The sequence below is a fragment of the Lissotriton vulgaris genome, chromosome 6, assembly GCF_964263255.1.
Source record: "Lissotriton vulgaris chromosome 6, aLisVul1.2, whole genome shotgun sequence".
In the NCBI taxonomy this organism is placed as follows: Eukaryota; Metazoa; Chordata; class Amphibia; order Caudata; family Salamandridae; genus Lissotriton; species Lissotriton vulgaris.
Window position 1 is genome coordinate 900,619,297 of NC_141694.1, and position 22,204 is coordinate 900,641,500.

The window sequence follows — 22,204 nt, forward strand, 5'->3', positions numbered from 1 at the left end:
TCCGTCACACTTTGTCATATAAGTCAACGAAAAAATTAAACAAACTTTGTTGTCTATCTAACATATTCCGCGATTATTTGATATTATGGTCAACAGAAACAATTTTTGATGTTATTTTTGACTTTCTGGTCCCTAAAAACATATAAAATGATACCATTCATTGGCATTTAAACAGTTATTCCCTGTAATAATGGGCAGCCATTTTGAAAAATCCGCCATATTGGATTAACGCGTCATGATAGAGTGGTAGACTTTTCACCATTGTTTTCTATGGAATTTTTCAATAAGAATCTACTCACAGAAATTGTATTGCAATTAGTTCTAGGTTAGCCCATTTTTTTAACTAATTTGACTAGACTATAGGACCCAAACAACAAAACAACATCACATTAAAATAATAAACAAATCAGTGCAAAATTCACAAAAACCATACAGGAAAATTGAAAAAATGTATATTTCACCCATCAAAAAAAGTGCAAACATTTTCCCTTAAAAAAAAGGAAAGTTAATCCCACATGGTCCCCCTACTCCAAACCAGATTCCAGGCCACCCTCTCACAAAGATAGAAAATACTAAAAAACTAAAAGGAATAAAAATAATACTGGTCCATACATTCTCTCAAGCAACAAACTTTCTAAAGTGCTGCATTAAACTTATTTTATTTTTCTCAAAACGTTAAGATTCCTTGGGTCTGGATGCAGCAGAGATTGCAGACAAAGAGAGCGATTTCCCTCCAAAATCTTAATCCAAAGTGACCATGGGCTGTGCAAAACAGAAGGAGGAGTCTTCAGAACAGGAAGAGGAAGTTGCTACTATATGGACTGTAGCCTTCCAGTCTCTATGGCACATCTGTCCTGTATAAAAAAAACATTTTAAAGAGCTTCTTTGCGTGAAAGAAAATGAATAATCAAATAGGATAAAGTATCTGCCCTAAAACGCATGCAGGTTTATTTTCCAACTGCTCGAGTAAAAAATCTACCAAAAATGTTGACTGGCTACTGCAGCGTTAAAGAATTACTGCTCGCATTTGAAAAACCAGCTGAAAATTCTGATCGCATTTGCAAGATTGCTCTTGGCCAAAAGAAGACTAATCCAAACATTCATGCTGTCACAATGTATTGGGATGCAGCCCGAGAGATAGCCAGTGGCTGAGTTTATGTCAAGCATTCCATCCATCACCTTGTTGCTTTTGCATTTCACGCCCTAAGTGTGCTGGGCATGCCCAGACGTGGGTCCCGAGCTCACTGTGCCACTGGAACCAAGCTATACCCTGCTGAAGAGCCCTAATTAGGACGAAATGGGTTGTAGGTTGATTGTGTTCCGTTTAGAGAGGACCTGGCCAGCGGGTCAGGTTGGACTGTTCCCATTAGGAGCAGGGTGAAGGGTGATTCGACTACGACTGGGTCCAAACTGAGGTGGTATTGTGTGCGATTAATGATGGATTGGGATGCGGTCCTGAGCGATTGCCAGTGTTTGAGATTAATTCAAGCATCCAGCCATCATCTTTGTTGTTTTTGCATTTATCGTGTTGTTTCAGTGCATCTCATAGTAAGATTTTTCCCGAAAGAGAGAATTGGTCTGCAACATGGTGTCATTGTATTAAAATTGGAAATCACACAGGACTTATATACCACAACATTACAGAATGAATCCAATTACAACTAAGCCAATATATAAGTACAGACAAAGAACTGTTGTCCCTAGTGACACAATGAATAGTGTTCCGTTTTTGGAAAAGTTAAGATAAATAACAAATGTAATCTTAAAAGTGCATTTTGTTGACTTCAGCGTCTCTTTTTTCACATTAGTGCCAAAATAAGTTCTGAGTCTGAGTTGAATTCGACAACAAAACCAATTGCAGAGGCAAGTATTACAAGTATCATGTATCAACTCCAATGTGCTACCTATTTAGTGTATGGAAATGTATTTGATTAACCTGTATTCTTAAATGATCTGTGGATGTACTAATGAAACATGATTGTACCATCAAGTTCTTCATTGGCAAAATGTGTTTATGTAAACAAATGGCATGCAGCAAACATTAAAACTACACACATCTTGTTTTTTTTGTTGCATAACTGTAACTTGATTTTATGGCAAACTGTTGCGTTGTCTTTATTCTTGATTATTTGTGTTCAAACGATGGTGATAGAGGCAATGTCATTGTTATATGGTAAAAAAATTTTTTAAACTCTTTTCTTAATTTGAAATAAAGCCAGCTTTACAAATGACATGGTGTGGTATGTGACATAGTACGCCGGTGGGTATCTCTGCAGAGCAATTCCGGGAATTATAGACATTACTTTTTCGAATAATAAACATTCCATACATGCAACAACTGCTGCAATAATTTCTTCATGGTCTTTGTCAAGCACCAAAGACATGTACATACCTACCCCTATTATTCCTCCATGGGCCCCAAACCTTCTCAAATATACTCCGGTAGCCTCGCCCTTCATAAACAAACCACTCAGCTCCATGCACGTCCATATATTTACTTAATTACTCCAACTGTGGCATTGCAGGCAACCCCCACAGATGCACAATATTGAGTTGCGCTACAGACCTACCTAAATTGCAAAATAAACATTATTATCTGGTGCTTGTTTGGCTCCCCCGTATACCCAAGATAAAGAGCCCCGCAGCTTTCGCTAGTACCCCCATTATCCCCCAATCAGTACAGCTGAATTTCAGAGCTTTCCCACAGGAATGTGCCCCTCTACCCAAATCCCAGGAGATAATAAACCAGGCCTGCTCTTCCAGTCTTCCTCATCAACACCCTATGGCAATAAGCATCTGATAGGGACTTCTAGTTTTAGATTCCTTACCTTAGGATAATCCCCAGGTGTCAGACTGGATCTGGAAATCTTTTGTGAGCAGTACCCCTGTGCGCCTGTTGGTGGCTTGGTTCGGGCCCATATTGCTCTGTCTGCACCGGACTTGACATGTGTAGTGCCTAAATAGGCGCCACACTAACGTGCGTATGTCAGTTCTTCTTTTCTTTCTGTGCCAGTCAGCGCCTAACTGTAGAAGAGATACCCCCAGTCATTTTTGAGTGACCTTTTTTTTGACTTTTTGTTGAGCTTTGTTAGTGCGTCAGGATGTCAACTTGGAAAACTGGCTTCAAACCCTGTGGTGCTCTGTCACATTGGACAGGTAGCGGGAAATCGAGCCAGCCCCCCCAGCTGCCACAGCCTCCAAACCTTTTTAGTATGCCCTCTGACCACCATAGGCATCCAGTGAGAGGGCAGGATACACCATCACCTGCACCTCTGGAGGTCAATAATTTCAGACGTTTGGGTTTTGCAGCTAATCCAAAGGCGCTACTCTCTCCCCTTATTGACCACCCCACCACCCATGCCTTGTACTTGTGACTACCTTTCCCCACTGGATCCCTGTTGGTGGATCACCGCAGGATCATGAACCCCTAGTATGAATTCACTCACAAGATACCAAGTAATGGCGGAGTGGCCACTCAGGCATGGACAAGTGTTCCAGCAGTTATAGAGAAAAAAGGAACAGTCTTTCAGTTGCCTTGAGGGGGCTATCGGGGGTTTACCCTAATCTGCCTTAAGCCCACTAGAAGTCAGGGGATATGAATTAAAAATATAGACGGGAGCAGGCTGGCCCACCCAAAATGACACCAACAGTCCCTTTGCCACCCCCCCCCCCCCTCCCCCATGGGCAAAGTTAGAGAATTTACCCCAATCTACCAGGGCAGAAACTCACTACACTCCAGGGGCCTGGGGCAGTGCATGTGTGAAAAATAGACCAGCTGATTGAAGCAGCCACTCCACCTTTTACAGGAAAGGCAGCACCCGGCCTGCACCTACAGACGATATGAAACCAGTCGCAGTCAATGAGGAGGAACGTTTTTTTAAACCAAATTTGGACTATTCAGAACCCTCATTTTTAAAAAACATTTTGTTTGCAATATAAAAGTTTACAATGAATGAGTATTAAAATCACCACTAATATACCTTCGGCATCCCCGGGAGGTATTGTGTTCAGGAAAGTGTCACAATCTTGACAGTCACTAAGCATTGTTAAGGGCCGACTCACCCTATACATCTGTCTGGCCCGTCCCTCCCATCCAAGTGTGCAACCTTTCAGTTTCTCGGTTAGTCCCCTTCCTCCCTCGCTTCTGTCCATGGACCCTATATTTTGTCAAACTTCCTCAGGCAGCCCGGGACCGATACCCCGTCCATTCTGCTAGCATACACCAGTCAATGTTCTGCACCCTAGCTTGTCGTTCTGGGAGGCTACTCTGTTCCCTAACCTGTATAATGTCCCTCCTGGCTGCCATCAATGCAGTATTACAGAAGGAGGGAGTACTGTGGCAGTGTCTGCTGCCCCTAGATGCCCATATACACCGTCTGTGGCGACCGATTCTCCCACTGTCGCCTCTCGTCTCAGGAACTCCCACATGGTATGCACCAGGGTCCCCCTCTGACTCCAGCCCCTCAAACATCTGTTTGGCATGGAGCCTTGTCCTCGTGTGATATGCTCTGCGCCGTTTCCTGAATTGTATGGGGTGAAAGCCAGCCCTGATCGCCACCTTCCACAGATATCTGCATACCTTTACCATGTCTACATCCTCCAGTATGCCTAAGTCCCACTCCCTAATATGCTTCAGCTTGTCACAAGCCTGTACGCAGTTCGGGACTAAGCTGGCATAGGTGATGGACACTACATGGCTTTGAAGTGAGGCTGCCAAGAGTCTAATTTGCAAAGGAGTAAAGGAGTTTCTAATCGACCAGTGTGACTATTAAGGGCATGTCTAACCTGCAGGTGGGGAAATCTCTGGGATTCCACCAACTCATACTGCTCTTGGAGGCGCTCAAAAGATACCATCCTCTTTCCCCTTCCTTAGTTCCCCAATCTTGGAGATTACAATTAAATTCCATTGTTGGTAACCCTCCAGTCGTTTTAGCCCGCAAGTGCGTCTGTGTCCCACATGAGCGTTTCAAAGGTGATTTTCCACTTCCACCCTGTAGCCTTGGTACCTCTGCCATGTCGAGCTGTGGAGGCCATATCCCCAGTACTGTGGCCCAACTGTAGAGCGCCCTCACATCCCCACTGAAGCAGAGCTCTCCTGTCCACCATAAAGGTCGGATCGGCTAGTCCGCGAATGCCCAGTCATTGACCACCTGCAGCTGTGCCATCCTGTAGTAGAGTTTCAAATAGGACAAAACAATGCCCCGCTCATATGGGCCTGTGCCGTCTTGGCACACTACCTGTCCACAACAGTGTCGTAGTAGTATTCTGTACTGTCCAAAAAAATCCTCAGGTATTTTGTACATTTTATTTTGTAAGACAGAGGAATTTAGAAAAATAGATAATTTGGTAGCGCACTGCACGACCCATCAGAGATAACAGCAGCTTTCTCCATCTGGCCACTTCCTCCCTGTACTGACCAAGCAGCCTTTCTAGATTCGGAGCATAGAAATCGCTGAAGCCTTTGTAATAAAGATGACCAAAATAATGGAAGCCAGACAGGGGCCACTGCAGGAGGCAGTCCAAATCCTATGGCAGACGCCAACCCGTTGTCAAGTATGCCACTGACTTATGCCAATTTATCTTGATCCAAGAGTATCTCGTAAAGACATTGAGGATTTGTTGCACCTGGGGATGAACTGTAGTGGGTCTGGCAAATACAACTACAGGCCATCAGCGTAAAGGGAGATCACATCCTCCCAATCGGGGTCCCTATGCAAACTCCGCAGCAGCGCATCCCTCCTGACCCGTTCCGCTAGTGGCTCGCTGGTCAAGGCAAACAGCAGGGGTGATAGCGAGCAACCTTGCCTGGTTAACCCCTCCCCAGCTGGTACTCCCTCGATAGGGTCCCATTAACATGCACCCTAGCCACAGGGGCCGTGCAAAGCAGTCAGATGCCAGGTGGAAATGTTGCCCAAACCCCATATTCTCCAACACCATCAGTATGTGTGGCCATTCAAGCAAATCTAAAGCTTTCTCGGCACCCAGGGATAAAATCACCACCGGTTCTCCAATAATACTTGATCTTTCGAGAACACCATAGAGGCGTCTCCCATGGTGTCTTGCAGCACGAAGTGGCATATACCCAGATTGGTCCCTGTAAATCAGTTTATCGCTTACCTCATGTAGGTGGGTTGCAAGCACACTTGCCAATAATGTTACCTCTATATTTAATAGGGAGTGCGGCCTTTGAGGCATAGTACTCTAGCTTCTTTCCGCCTTATGTATTAGGGCAATTTGAATGTCTGGCAGTAAGCTCCTTGCGGCCAAAGCATCACAGTACATATGAAGGAGAGGCTTCCCCAGATGTTTCTCCAGACATTTGAAAAATTCTGCCAGCAAGCCATTGGGGCCTGGAGTTTTTCCACCCTTAAGATGGCATATGATATCTGCAATCTCTGTCACCTCATGATTCCTGTCTAAAGTTTCCTTAGCCTCTAGAGTCAGCAATGGGGTGGGGAAATCTCCTATAAAGCTCAGTAATTCCTCAGTCGTGTCTTGCCGCCTGGTAGAGTAGAGGGCCTCCAAGTGGTCTGCAAACCGCCCCACAATTTCTGGGGCCCTGTCTATGGTGCGCCCTGTTGTCGGTACCACCTGCCACACCCATCTCCGACCCTCCTCGTGGTGTGCCCATCAAGCCACAAAGTTCCCAGCCTTGTTACCGTTTTTGTATACTTTATGATGCATGGCCTTAAGGCTTTTCTGTGCCTCCTCCTCCTCCTTTATCTGCCTGTATTCCTCTTGCAGGAGCGCCAGGCGATGCACCAGTGCATGAGTCGGAGTGGCCAGGTAATCCTTCTTCAACAGCAATAAGTGCTGCTCCATGTCCCCCAGTTGTTTTGTCACCTCCTTTTTTCATCCCAGATGTAAAAAAACCTTATCACTGGTTTATATGCCTCCCACACTGTTGCCTCAAACTCCTCAGAGCCTCTATTGTCGATTAAGTATTTCTCTGTAGCCCTCCTCAGGCCCTCCCTACCATTCCTTGATATTCCAAGGATGATCCAGGCACCAAGTGGGTCAGCAGACCCTACTCTGCTATGTCAGTCTGGTATAGAGCAATGTGTGTTCTGAAACACCCCTCGGAAAAAAGGTGGTGTCACAATATCTATGTGCTTAAATCTGGCGACCAGAAAATAATCTAATCCTGATCCCGCCTGGGAGGTGGAGGATGTGTAGGAAAATTGCCTTGTTTCAGGATACCTACCTCTCCACAGATCTTGTAACCCCAGTGCTCCGGTAAAGTGCCTTAATCTACGATCGTAATCCCCCCCCCCCAACCCACCTGTGGCATTCTGTCTGTCAACGTCTGAGGGCATAGTCAGATTAAGGTCTTCCCCTATAATCAGTAATGCTTTCGGGGTTGAATGATCCACTTTTCTGTCTGCTACAGAGCCTGTGACTGCAGCCCGGGTGTGGGGGCATTCCAGGATACCACCAAGACGGTTTCCCCATTCCACTTTTCCAGTAGTGTCGTGTAACAGCCCTTCAATTTCAGCCCACAGGTGTGTTGCCGCCAGAGTGAGAGATCTATGGACCACGATACCCACTCCCTTGGCATCAGATGTAAACCCAGAGAGTGCCACAGTCCTGTACCTACCATGACCCAAAAAGGCGCAATTATTGCCCTCCGGATGTGTTTCCTATAGGAGTAGTGAATCTGGATTGTGTCTGTTGATAAAACTATGAACCCTTTCTCTTTTAACCTTGTCCCCCAAGACATTCACATTCCAGGATAAAAAGGACAAGCCAAAGGGTCCAGTCTCTTGTATGGGCCTCCCCGGTTTACCTGATGTGCCTGTCATCCCATTTTAGCCCGCCCGGCTGCACCCACCCCATCAATCAATCCTCCCTCACATGCCATTGTAAACCCTTAAACTCCCCACACCCACCTCTCTACTACCTCACAAGGTGGGTTTCAAACCCCCCCCAATACTCATGGTGTCTGTTGCCATTTCCCCATAAACTGCTACTCAATAATGATAACATTAGTTAACTCCCTCCCTTTTGAGGTGCTTAGTGTGTGGTGCCCTTGTGGAGTCCTCCCTGCCTCCGGTTGACCCTCCTACCTTTCTCTCAAATTGGGAAGTAGTCTTTACTGCCCGCCTTAAGGGCATTGGTCTGGGTCTCTTCAGAATCTGACTGCATCAGCCGGTACTCAGTGGCCAGGGCTGGGTGTGGCTGCCATTACTCGTCTGGGCATCTCTGTTCCCCACCAGCCCTGGACCAGGCCCTCCAGCCAATCACACACCTCACTCAGGGTTTGAAAGAATCAGAATTTCCCCTCCACCAGGACTTTCAACTTTGCAGGAAGAGCATAAAATCTGGAAAGATGATGACTGTATTGTTCTCAATCCAGAGCTGCCCATGCCTTCTGTGAGCTTTCAACACAGCCTCCCGGTCCCTGTAATTCCACAGTCTTTCTATTATTGGCTGAGGATGTGCTCCTGGCCTAGGTGGTGTGAGAAGTTGGCCTGGTATATGCTGTCCACTAATTAAAGTGGGCACATTGCACCAGTTCAAATGACCCTTATGATGTATGAGGTCAAAGATAACCTTTAGAAAGCTATCCTATCTTGAATGAATGTAAAGCAGCTTCTTTTACCAGAATATCACCTCCTGAATTAATTAAATGAAAGAGGAACCACACAGTAGTTATATTAAAATATGTATTTTTTAACATAACACTCTCTAGTATCCTCTACCCGAGGACAAAACACAAAGCACACAAGACGATATCAATAGAACAGTTGTAAGTAGCACAATACATAGTGGGCTCCAGGGAGAGACCAAACCATATGCTAAAATAGTGGTGGAACAGCCATGACTTGGGTCAAGACAAGGTCTGGAGCACGTAGAATCGTTGGACCCCAATGAACAACCCAAAGTGAGTATGTAGGGACCCCACAGAGGACGTGTGCAGTGTGCTTACATGACTGCGGGCTCCGTACAATTCTATGGGGAAGTCGAGGATGACATTTTACAGTTTAAGGACCCTTTGAGGAGGACTCTGAGGAAAGCCTTCAGAACTTAAGATGTTGGAGAGCCACCACAACCGTGGATACCAAAGTACCAGAGTTACCTATCCCAGAGGAGCCGGGTGCATAGGGTTGAAGTGGAGTCGGAAACCACAGTCGTTCTCTATGGAAGGCTTCGAAGAAGTGCTGCTGCAGTGAAGGTGAAAAGGGTCCAGTGGAATCCAAGGAAAAGAAAGGAGCCTGAAAGCAGAGGGGACCGAGTCTGGGTCACTTCAGAGTGACCAAGGGCTCGGAAGCCCACCGATGTCTGGTGCTTCAGGTGTGAAGAAGGAAGGCTTGACTCTGCAGCCACGAGGACTAGGAGACGTTGACGACAACCAGGAGCCACATGTGTGCTGTCCCACGAAGGATGTTGAGTACTGAAGGGTCGGTGTCCGGCTGAAGCACCAACAAGCCTTTGGCAAAAGCAACCCACGCAGGAAGGTCAAGCAGGTTACTGTGTGGACCAGCAAGGTCCCGGAGACTCACCAAGCAATGGGGAGTCAGGGCACGTCTGGAGCAACCAGGAAAACTCAACAGAATTCAAGATGACCGTCTAGAGAACCCACAGGCCGAATGACCAGGAGTTGCGAGGGGACCTCGAGGTAGCTCACAAATTACCAGCCCACGGAGCGCTCGGTGCGAGGAGGCCAGAGTTCTTTTTTTTAAATACTACTCAGGGTCAGGACTACACAGAGTCCAATGCACAAGCTCGGTAATCGCCAACAAGCATATGTACTTGCAAATAGATGCGGTGCACAGGGGTTCGGGTTATGCTGTCCCTACGAGGGATACTGGCCTCAAATTTGCTGAGAGGGCAGCTCAACCTCAGGGACCTTCGAAACCCACCTCCAGTGTTGCTGGAGTCTTCAGAGTCCGCAGGAGCTCGAGAGCAGCAGGCCGGTCAGTTGCGTTGAGGTGCCTGTGAATGCAGGGGAGTGACTCCTTCACCCCAAGGGAGATTCTTCAGTGTCCTTAGTGCACTACAGGTCCTGAACTGATCCTATATAGAGCAAGGGCACAGACAAAACTTTGGACAGAGAGGCAGACGAAGTCGGGCCCAGTCGAAGTCCAGAGTGTACAGACGGTCGAAGGTCAGTGGCTTCTTCTGGTAGAATGTTGTCCATGTAAAATCTAGAGCGCTACAGTCAGGTAAGCCCTTTTGTAACCACGGGAGAGTTGGACAGATTTGGGGACCCTCCTAGGGAAGGGTAGGACAGAGGGGAGGTTACTCCCATGTCCTTTGTCCAGTTTCACACCAGAGCACGAGCCAGCGGCTCCCAAAACTAGTTTGAGCTGGACTATGCACAAGGACACCAAATGTGCCCCGGTACAGACTTTCAGGCACTCTTAGAGTGCACCCACCCAGCCCCAATACACTGAATCCTGTCTGGGAGGTGGTCACACCTCCCTGTGACAGGACGGCTATTATGCTGCCTTCCTTTGCTCGAGCTTGGCTCATCAGCAGGAGGGCAGAAATGGGTCTTCAGTCGGCAGCATCCATTTTGTGCTGACCGGGTTTGAGATAAAGAACGGTGATGGATTAAACCCAGATCTTTTGACTGGGTGTGAGTGTTTGATTGATTCAAATGCTCCGTCCATCACCACCCCCTTTTGGACCGGGTTTGAGATGGCTGGCACCGGATAGACCAGTGACCCCACGAAGCTCACTTCAGAAGGGTGCAATCTTACCTCCCACACTGGTTACCGGTGTGGAGGTATGATTCCAAGGTGTTTGATACCAAACAGGACATGTTTCTATAGCCGTTTTTGAGATAGCATTTACCGCGAGGTTATAATGCACCTCTACCTATATATCTGACTGAGTCACAGACATCCCGGGAGAATGGTCTCTGAAGGCTGCAGAGGGGCTCTGCTCATGCAGGGGCACCCTCTCACGTAAAACCCAGCACCCTGCCTTCAGGATTGTTAAGGCCTGCTATAGGAGTGACACATGTTTTAAGTGTAGTGACCTATAGATATAGTGAACCTATATCAAAAGTAAGTTGTGCAAGCACCAGCTTACACTGGTTGCAGTAGCAGACCAATGGTTTAATTTTGCAGGGCATCTCATGGGTGGCATAACACATGCTTCACTCCATGGGAGGCCTCTGGGGTACCTATGCCCTGGGTACATGGGTACCTATGCCCTGGGTACATGGGTACCATATACTAGGGACTTACAAGGGTACCCCAGTACAAAATCTGGATGTATGACAATTTAAAGGAGAAAGCAGATAGAATGGGATCCTGATTAGCAGGATCCCAGTCAGACTAGTCAAAAACAGTGTAACATCAAGCAAAAAGTGGGGGTGACCATAAGAAGCAGATCCTACTGTCCTACAGGCGCCACCTCCAGAACTCAGGGGGCCATCTACATTGCAAAGTGGGCTAAAATGTTTTTCAGAAATTATTCTACGTTCCTGCCCTCCATCTACTCCGGCAGACCCACCAGGTGCCATTATTCCTGCCTTGATCTACCCTCTGCATCCTCATCCCTTGCGTGGCAGGCAGCTAGTGGTCTCTCAGAAGTCCTGCACCTCCGCCAGCAGTTGCATAATAGCTCCACTGTGCTCCTTTAGTGTAGCCTCCACCATCCCACCCTCACCGACATCTCTGCAAGTCTGCCCATATAAGAGAGAGATTCTATAGCAACAGTGTCTATCTTCTGTTCCAGCGCTGTTTTAGTATTATGCACTGTATTCAGGAGGCCCCACAAGATGAGTTATGGGGTGATATCCTCTGCTACAAACCACGGGGGCCTTGTGCACCTGCTCATCCCCCATCGCCTGGGTGTGGAACATGTATTTCTCCAGCTTATGCCATGCAGTTGCTTTCCGGCCCCTATCGTGCACCATTGTTGCTCACCCGGCCTCTGCAGCAGATGCACAATATCAGGCAGCAATACCTCGGAACACGCTGTTCCTTACTTGGATCAGCATCTAGAGCTCCCTTGAAACAGCCCGGGAAAGTTCACGTCCCTTGCTCCAGCCAGATGTCACCTCTGAAAGATAACGCTAGCCATGTCAACAATGTCTAGCAGTTGTCTCCACCTCTGGGGTAGCAGGTCTTTGGTCCGCTGGTATGCAGTGTAGGATCACCCAATGTGTTTGGGACACACCAAGTCAATCCAGTATCTGGCCCCTCCCGCTGACCCGGGTGAAGGGACCCTTTAGCTCTCTCAGGCTGTCTCCATCCGCTGCGTTCCAAGCCGAGGTCGGGTCCAGCCAGCTGCCCCAACACTCGTCTTGTCCCTCCTGCTGACTCCGTATGCTGCAGTGCCGCACATGCTTGAAGCTTTTTCCTCCTCACGCTGCTGCCAATAGGACCAGAGATGTTCTCCACTTCATACTCCCTAATGCTTTATCTATTTTAAACTACGGGAGCCATCAAAAATAAGAACTTGAATTCTAATAAAATATAACCAATCAGCCCAAATGATGTACACACCTGGACTCTCAAGTTCCAACAGGTACCAATCCCCAATTACAAAATCATACATTTTAATTGGTCAAGTCACTTGAAGTAGCACCAACCCATCTCTTAGACACAACACGGGAAACACCTAATACACAAGAAGATAGAAGAAACATTAAGAGAATGAGTAGAAAAAGATAAACAGATGGTCAAAAAACGTTCTGTGTTAATATATTCAGTCTTGCTTTGCTCCGATCAGCAATGATCCAGTACCATAGAGTCCACTTACTGACAATAATCTCGATGGAAAAAAGAACTTCACTGATCAGAATGTTTCTGTTTAACTCCCTTTCACCACATTTTTTATGATTAACCTTCTCTTGGCTTAGCTTGAGCCTGATTCCCTGAATTCACCACAGCTAGTTATTCACGGAGCAGCCGTCACACCTAAAATGGAGTCAGACACAAACATTTCACAGAAATAAATTCACACTGTCTTGAGGGGCGGTAAAGTTCATATTCGCGCACATAACCAGCTTCCACTCAGTAATATGCATTATTTCTAAGTTGCACATCATAAAATTGTTATAAGGCACACATGTTTAGAAATCATTATTTTATGAGTCTATCTCTCTAAACCAAATGTCTCACGTCGCCCAAATTACACACATGGGTACATAACAAATTAATGTGATCGTCTGATTCACATTTGTTATCTACAAGGCAGCCATTTATTCCATAAATGTATTTAACACAGACACTGTCCATGTTTAAAGCCTTACTGTGAAATAGTTTCTGAAATATATACGGTCAAAACCCAAGATGTTCTCCACAGTAAACATTTTCTCACAATCATATAAGTGCAGGATTGTCGTAGATTAATACAAGGTTTTAAGTAATTAAGTCTATTTCTCATATCAGATCTCATCACATCGCCCAAACAACCAGCACAAGGTCAGGACATTCTCAGAGATACCACCCCCTATCCCAGTCTGCTCACCTCAATCTTTTTAACATTGCATCCCACTCTTTCGAATCAAAACTCAAGTTACAAAAATCCTCAGTTTATGGATGTTCATAAATATTACTAATGTTAAAGTAGTTGACTAAGAGTTTCAGTGAGTTGTGTTGGCATTTTTATCAAGATATGATCTAAAATAGAAATTCTTTGGACTTTCAGATGAGTTCAATCGATGCTTTGGCAACCATGGGAGTCATACCTTCAGGATTTCGAATATCAACTCTCGCCCAAATTCTTGATAAAGGTAGGTCTTCTTCAAATTATATAATTTTGTCACATCTCAACAGACAGCTTTGCGGTTATATATATTGACCATTAGCACATGTTACAGAAGTCCCTAGGATCAAATACCAAGCTTGTTTGTGACTGATGTATAAATAATGTGGACTAATTGTTTTTATAGTCTCAGCACTATTATTTAAATGATTCTAACATGCTGTACACATAGCATAACACATTAGATCAAATACCATACATATATCTAGACATAAATATACATTTATTGAAAAATATGTTTAAGGTGAAGTTATGGTTAGTATTAGTTATAGCAACTTAACACCTTTGCTGCTAGGTGTTTTCCCCTCCTGTGCTGCAGGCCCCCACTTTCCCATTGTTCATGACGAGCTCAGCTCGTCATCAGCACAGCTCAAACGTGCATCATGACGAGCTCAGCTCGTCATCAGCATCGAAAGGGTTAAATAATATTTAAAAACAAACTTAAACATGGGGTGCGCTAGAGGGCGGGCTAGCAAGATGTCCGCACACTTGTGAGGCCCCTGCAGGCCGGGATGTTCAAAACAGAAATATCCTGCACTAATGGCCTTTGTCGGACGCCCGAAATGCCACAAAACTAGGAGGGGACATTGCGAAGACTCCTGCGTCTCGTTAAGATCCTGCTGAAGCAGGTGGCATTGTACTGGGCGTTGCTGCCGGGGGCCGGGGCCTACGAGTGAGGTAAGGAGAACTACAGAGATCCGCTGCGAGCGAATGGAGGCACCCGTGCAGAATGCATGCTGAATGAAACCACTGCCTTCCGAACGTGCAGAGAGAACACGCGGAAGATAAGGCCAGGACGGCGCAACAAATACTGGAGCGGAGAGCATATTGTCAGAAGACTGACGCCACAGCAACGTAAAAGTAAGGAAGCGGGGGCAACGAGCGTGGCGGGAAAGGCTGCTGAGGCATTGGCGGAGGCTGGTTCTTCACCTTTGACACTTGGGACTGAAAACCCCCCGCCACCGGACGTCATAACCGGAGCAATAAGAGTAAGCGGAGGCAGTGAGCGATAAGTCAGTGCGGAACGGAAATATGATCGGCCCTTGAAGTGAGTGAAAGCCCGCCAACTTTGCACAGTCGGGAGATATTGAAGCTCTCATAGAGTATGAGCACACCACATCAGGAGGCCCCGGCACGCGGGGAAGGGAGCAAGATAGCCTCTGGTCCACGGAGACAAACAGTGCATGTCAACGAGGACAGCAGGCTCCTCCCCCGCAGAGACCACAGCATACATTGACTCAGCAATATGATAGGTTGAGGGAGGGAGTTGTCCTTAGAGATAGAGGGGTGGAGCAAAACACAGGTGGACAACAGTGAAACACAAATTGAGCAGATAAATAACAGGTGTACAGTGTGTACTCTGTCGCCCGGGGCTAGGCTCGGAGACCAGATGCCTGAAAGCCTGCACAAAACACTGAGGTGACAAACGCCGACTGAAAATAAATACCGGACACCAAAATGAGCAAAACTGAAGGCAGGACATGGAAACTAACATTTGAATTTCTGTAAATCGGTCCGAGCCTAGAGCCACGAATGATACCCAAGGGGGATGGATAGGGCAGAAACTAATCAACCATTGGGAGGGCAAGATATGAAATCACTGTTGGTGACAGTGAAACACAGCCTAATAAAATAGACTCCATGTGCACACGCATCTACTTTATCACACAAAAATTGAGAGGCAAGATGGAAGGATAGGGGAAGCAGAGCACAGAATCTCGGAACTTGAAGGCACCACCTCTCAAAGAAGCGAGCAAACAAAAGAAATGGATCGCCTTCTGAAAATAATAGCAGCCAAGAATAAAGACGTGGAGGCCCAGTCTAGGAGGAACAACATAAGAATACTTGTATTACCTGAATCCGGCAATACAGGGGAGATGGAGGAGTTTGTAGAGGGCATGCTGGCCACTAGCTTCGGGAAGGATGCCTTCTCCCGGCTGCTTGTGGTGGAGCGGGCACACTGCACACTGGCGGCTCGGTCGCCTCCTTAAGCCCCCCCCAGACCCATAGTGGCTAGGCTACTCAATTACTGGGACCGCAACATTGTGCTATGCAAAGCAGGGGAGCAACAAACGCTGACGTTTGAGGAACATAGCGTTGCCCTAATTCCAGACTTCACGATCGCGGTCCAGGAAGCCAGAAAGAAATTTCAGCTGGCAAAGAAAAAAACTACAACAGGCCACATCACATATGTGATGCTATACCCGGCGTGATTGCGGAGCACTTCTGCATAACTCCACAGCAAGTGATGGAGTTCATTGAAAAAACTGCCTAATAGCCTTCGCCGGACAGAAAACTCGCCATCCAGAAGCAGGTCGGTCTCTTTAACATCGGAGCTGGAGTGAAGGGTATAAAAGGGCAGAGGATAGACACTCAGAACTCCAAGACGGGGCATGATGATGCATTGGATATCAAAGATAACGCTGTATTGATACTAATCTGCACTGCTCACAAATAACTAAATACAGATCCAAGGCAGAATACCCCTCTTGTGGAAATAAATAGAGAAGATACTTGGGAGTGCAAAAAACTGTGAGGCTAACATCACAGACGGAGAGGGCTCTTGAAGTGTACGATTGCTGAAGTCCCAGACACCACCCTCCTTTACTCCTGCACTACCTGGGGGAGAAACTGCCTCGCCCACTAGACTATATCCCCAGCAGGAATTCCCTCCTCTTAATTATGGAACTGATAAGTGTTTTTTTTATTATTTTGCATTTCTTATCTCTTTTTTCCATTTTTTCTTTCTTCTCGAATATTGATGCTTCCCTCCTCTGCAGGGCACTCTTCTTTTCTGTTCTAAACCTAAGCTCCCCAAAACTGAATATATATTCAATGTCCCAGGACAGTGCTGTAATCTTTCTGATGTTAAACTGGAATGTTTGTTAGTACTGGGGACAGTTGAGATTTCATGAGGATATGGGAGGGGATTGTACACAGCAGGTTGGGGAAGATGATGTGAGAGGGAGGGGGGGATAATATGGCACAACACATGCGGATGAAACAAGTGAATGGATCACTATCTAGACAACCAGAGTCAACATCTCAGGAAGAATGTTGTCCCATTAGACCCAAACAGGCTAGGAGCACATGGCATGTAATTAGCAACTTGGTTTAAATCTCCTAACGTGGAATATCAGGGGACTGGGAGATCCCTGTAAAAGGCAGCATATCCATGCCTATCTAGACAGGCGTGATATACAAATAGAAGCAGAATGGTATGCAGTTCCTTGTGAAAACTGTAGGTAGACGTGCAGTTAGTGTGTAGTGGGTCACACATTGGGGGCAGAAGGAAATTTCCTCCTTTCGGAAAAGAGACCCTCAGACACCCCCCAACATTGGGTTTTCTCGCTTCATCATCGGGTCTGCTCCTAATCGGGTCGGCGCTGCAATACCCGTTCGGTGCCCTTGATGGGGCCTTTTGGCAGAGATCTTTATTTCCTTTGCCGTAAGGTGCTGTGCATGTGAGGGCCCTAGTGAGTGTAGATGTGGAGAGTGTAGAATTGAGGTTTAAACAGGAGGAAGTGGTCCACCCAGCGGACACAGCACTCTCTGTATTCACTAGATGCTGCTAGCTGCTTGAAAACGCAAAGGGTTTTGTACTTTTTAAAGTGACTGTGCTTTTAATATTTTCCTTTTGCTGACATACTCGCCTACCTTCCGCCACTCCTCATTCCCTAAGCCCCGGTCCGACACGGCTTGTGCCGCTTGATCGGAGGGCTGTTGGGATTCATACTTCCTCCTTCGCCCATGCTGGGGTCAGCGCTCCAGTCTTTTGCGCCACGGAGAGCATTTAACGCAGACAAAACGCGGCGCCCATCCGCGCCTGGACCGGCCCCAGGGCCATACCCCCCGGTCGTCAACTCACAAATGTAAAGAAAGTCTACTCAGGCAAGGAACTTCATCAGTTGCGCCCACCACTCAATAACACCTGTACCTTACTTGTAAGCAATGACTTGGCCAAAAAGCAGAAATCTTTATGTCCCCACTGTGATTTTAACCTATCCATAACATCCAATCGTAACATTACAAAACAACAAGGGACCGCCCATAGTAGCTGCTCTTATCAACGCTCGCTCTTTGAGCAAACATAAGCAAGAAATAGCAGACTTGATTACTGACCGCAACATCGATCTATTGTTTATTACAGAAACGTGGACCGACCAAGCTTCTGAACCAGATTTGGCGGTAGCCACTCCTGAAGGCTATGCTACCCTGAGACAGGATAGAGTAAATAAAAAAGGAGGTAGACTGGCCATAATCTCGCGTAGTAATCTTTCTACTAGAATAGTCCATGTGCCCTCCTCTATGTGCGAAGCAATTTACTTCTCTATCTCATTAACCCCCTCACAAAGTTTCAAAGGGTTCTTACTCTACCGACCCCCAGGAACTAGGACAGAATTCCTAGCTACTTTCAACAACTTGGTGGAATCCTTAGTGGCTGAAGACTCCTTCACCATCTAAGGGGACATCAATTTCCACCTGGAAAACACACACAACAATGACACCAACATGCTACTAGTAGATTTGGATTCCATGGGCTTAGCACAGCTAGTTACGAAGCCCACTCACGAGGCAGGCCATACCCTGGATGGCATCTTCTCTAACTCAAAAAACATTCTAGTAACAGACATCCTGCCATTAGTATGGACCGATCACCGTGCCATAATATTCAACATACTACCTGATAACAATCCACTCATCAATGTGCCGGTAACTGGCCTAGAGGTGTCCAAAGCAGGGAAAAACATTAATAAGGAACAGTTTAAAACTCTTCTGTTTTCTACTCTTCCTGAGGCTCCATCTGACCCAAACATAGCCGCTACCAGTTATGCAAACTGGCTTCATAATGCGATTAACTTGCTGGTGCCGAACAAAATGATTTCGAAAAGTAGGACCTCCCCATCAGCACCCTGGCTCACTGACTCCCTCTGGGAACAAAAACAAATCTGTAGAAATCAAGAAAGACAATGGCGCAAACTCTATGATGGCGAAGACAAACTTCGCTAAAAGGAAGAACTCGCTAAATATAAAACTATGATCATGCACGAAAAAAGCAAATATTATACAGCTCAAATCGAACTAGCCAAAAACTCAAATAAACAACTTTATCAAGTAGTCAATAAATTAGTGGGTCGATCATCAGTGGCAGCACCCATACCATCACAACCTCTTTGCAATTCACTAGCGGATTATTTCTATGAGAAAGTAAATACGATCTACTCGGATTTTTCAGCACACTCTAATTATAGCATACAGCCCACATTTACGTACCCCTCAGATTACCTCCTCGGGCTGTTTGAAATGGTCTCTGGGGATCAAGTCGCGGAGGTAATGACTACCATTAAAACAGGATCAGCTATTGACCCATGTCCATTTTAAGGTCCTTGCCCCTATTACGGACCTAATAGCTCCGGTATTAGCAAAAATCTGTAACTCCATGTTTACATCCGGGATTTACCCTACCACATGGAAAAAGACCATTTTAAAACCTCTATTAAAAAAAACATATTTGGATCCGGAGGATACTAAGAACTATAGGCCTATAGGTAGCCTACCTTTTCCGGCCAAAGTGGTTGAAAAGGTGATGAACCAACAACTTTCTAAATACATAGAAGATCACCATCTGTTAGACGATACCCAATTTGGGTTTCGAAAAGCACATGGCACAGAAACAGCTCTAATCAAAGACTCAGAGACATAAGAACCATTATGGACTAGGGAGGTACGGCTGTGCTCATACTGTTAGATCTGTCAGCTGCATTTGACACGGTCGATCATACCACCTTGATCGACCGTGTCACTGCAATGGATATTCAGAACTTCTGTCATCCTTTCTCTCTAACCGAACTCAGGCGGTGACTCTAGGCTCCTTCCACTCTTCCCAACTGACGTTACCCTTTCGGAGTTCCACAAGGCTCATCCCTAAGTCTGACACTTTTTAACATCTGTGTCGGACCTAGCTAGAGTCATCAAGGCATATGGGATGGGCCTTACATCATATGCTGACGATACCCAGTTGGTGCTTGCGGTTCATAACAATAGAGAAAAGGTAGCAGCTAGCTTTCAACAGGGCATGCTGGCCATCAGTGACTGGATGGCCAGCAATTGCCTAAAATTGAACTCCAAAAAAACAGAGGTCATCATCTTCGGTAAGCTATTCCCTGCCTGGTCCAGTTCCTGGTGGCTTCCTTCGCTAGACTCCCCTCCTACCCTAGTACCCAAGGTGAGGAATCTAGGCATCATATTCGATGACAGATTCCCCTTTGCACCCCATGCTAATCTGGTGGTCTCGGCAGCGTTCCATAAACTCAGACTGATCAAAAAGATTCTTCCATTTCTCCCCGAAAATGCTGGTAAAACTTTGGTCAACACACTAGTGATGTCATCCTTGGACTACTGCAATGGGCTGTTTGCTAACACACAAAGCAGGGTTATCCAAAAACTGCAAACCGTTCAAAATGCGGCTGCTAGAATGTTGTCGAGAACCCCTAAGTTTAAACCAATCTCTCACATAATCAAAAGATATCACTGGTTGTCAGTCAGGAACCGTATAAAATTCAAGGCGCTATGTATTGCCTACAAAGCCTCACGTATAACAGGCCCTTAGTTCCTCATAAATCAGCTATCCACCTACCTTCCAAATAGAATGCTTCGATCCTCCACTGCATGCCAGCTAATTGTACCACGTACAAAAACTGTCTCCTGGGGTGACAGGCGCTTTGTCGTCACGGCGGCAAAACTCTGGAACGCTCTCCCGCTGGAGATTAGAGCGTATCAGTCACTGTTACTCTTTAGAAAGATGCTAAAGACTTGGTTGTTCAACCAATAATTCTGTCGATTTTGCCTGCTGTCCGCACTGCCGAGACGCCCCAGGGCATTTGCGCGCTTTACAAATTTCAAAAATAAAATAATAAATAATAATAATAATAAATCGTGGCCATTCTCCGGACTAAAAAACTTGAAAAGTTGCGCACCCCTGTTATGAGGTCACAGGGCTGTGCGCCTTTAGGGTCAACATGTTTCTTGCCAATACTTCAATTAGAAGGCAATTCTTCGGGCGCAAATCAAGATCTATCCACTCTTTTTGGTAGTGGTACACAATTAATTAAGTGACCACCCTTACAGCACTCTAAAAATTGGTACCTGCAGATCTATGACATCAACCTGTAGAAAAATATAAGCGTAGAGGTACATCAAGACATTGTATGAACCAACTTTATATACTCCGTGTTCTAACTAAAATAGTGATAAAAAGGCTTGCATCACACTTGGTGGTAGTGACCATGCATTGCGATAAGAAATAGCAGACAGAATTACAAATTATGTTAACAAAGGAGCATTATGTGTGGAATATGAAAGCTCCTAACGTCCAGGGAAACTTGCCCAGTCTGGGCCAGAGAGGTGTTACATCGGTGGCCGGCGAGCTCAAACACTGAATAGTACAGTGTCCTTGATAGGTGGGAGAGACAAAGACATTGTCAAATTCCAGAAAGTAATTGTCACTGGAAGGAGCTCTCGTGTACAAGGCAGAGTACACCAATAATCATGGTTGATGCTATTCAGGTGCGTGTTGAATGTTAACCCAAACACACGCTGGCTAGTGTGATCCCACCGTGAATCATGCCACGGCGTCACCCATTAGGTAACGCTGGTGGGCCCACCGGCGAAATCACTCCGTCCGGTTTGTAGGAACAGTCATAGCATATGTAATAACATTGCGGCTATATAGTGATTAAAATGCTAGGCACACTGTAAAACACCAGACTATTGGTGAGACACCCGCTGACCCCAAAATCAGCCTCACCCTTCTCCCTGTGAAGGGTCAAGGCTAGGAGTGAGTGACCATGGTAGGTATCTCAGCAGGCAACAGGGCTGGTGTGCTACTCATGGAAACCACATTAGTCCCCACATAGGTCCCCGGTATGGGTAGTAATCGCATCCGTCTTTTGTCACAGTGATTTAGAAAACCAATGCTGGTACTTACTTAGACATCCGCGCTCAAAGTCAGCAGACCTACCCCAGCTCCGCCGGTCATGCTGGTATACTGGAAGCCGAGAAGGCTCTCCTGCATACTCACAGGGCCATTGGCGCAGGGGGTGGGAACTTCCGGCTGCACGTCAGCCACGTTCAGTCATGCGCACTGTTTAACTAAGGCGCCATTATGTGGTTGGCTAATGATGTGTATGCGGATCTCCTTACGTTGCCATCCAACCGGGTGCTGTCATCCTGTTTATGCTGGTCAGTACATGTAGGTATGTTAGGTATTGAACGCATTAATTTGTTAGGTCATGTCAGTTGTAGGTTTTATTATAGCTAGGGCATACCAGGTGTGATGATACCACCGCAAAGTGCTATGTATCTCTATCATGGTTGTAGTGTGTATGTCCCGCGGTCCATGCACTAGGGAGTATGGGGCTTACTGTTGAGACCCTGTAGTTGCCCCACGTGCACAACTAGGTCCTCATAGTGTAAG

The 22,204-nt window shown here is 46.3% G+C and overlaps 1 protein-coding gene across 1 annotated transcript in view; it reads left to right on the forward strand.

Moving 5' to 3' along the window:
* The window catches only part of NPHP1 (nephrocystin 1), a 699,686-nt gene that overhangs the window by 289,878 nt on the left and 387,604 nt on the right, over window positions 1-22,204 (forward strand). The window contains exons 8-9 of the mRNA XM_086926892.1: window positions 1,809-1,863; window positions 13,612-13,696. Of these exons, the coding sequence (XP_086783018.1) occupies window positions 1,809-1,863; window positions 13,612-13,696 (140 nt within the window). The remainder of the gene's footprint in view (window positions 1-1,808; window positions 1,864-13,611; window positions 13,697-22,204) is intronic.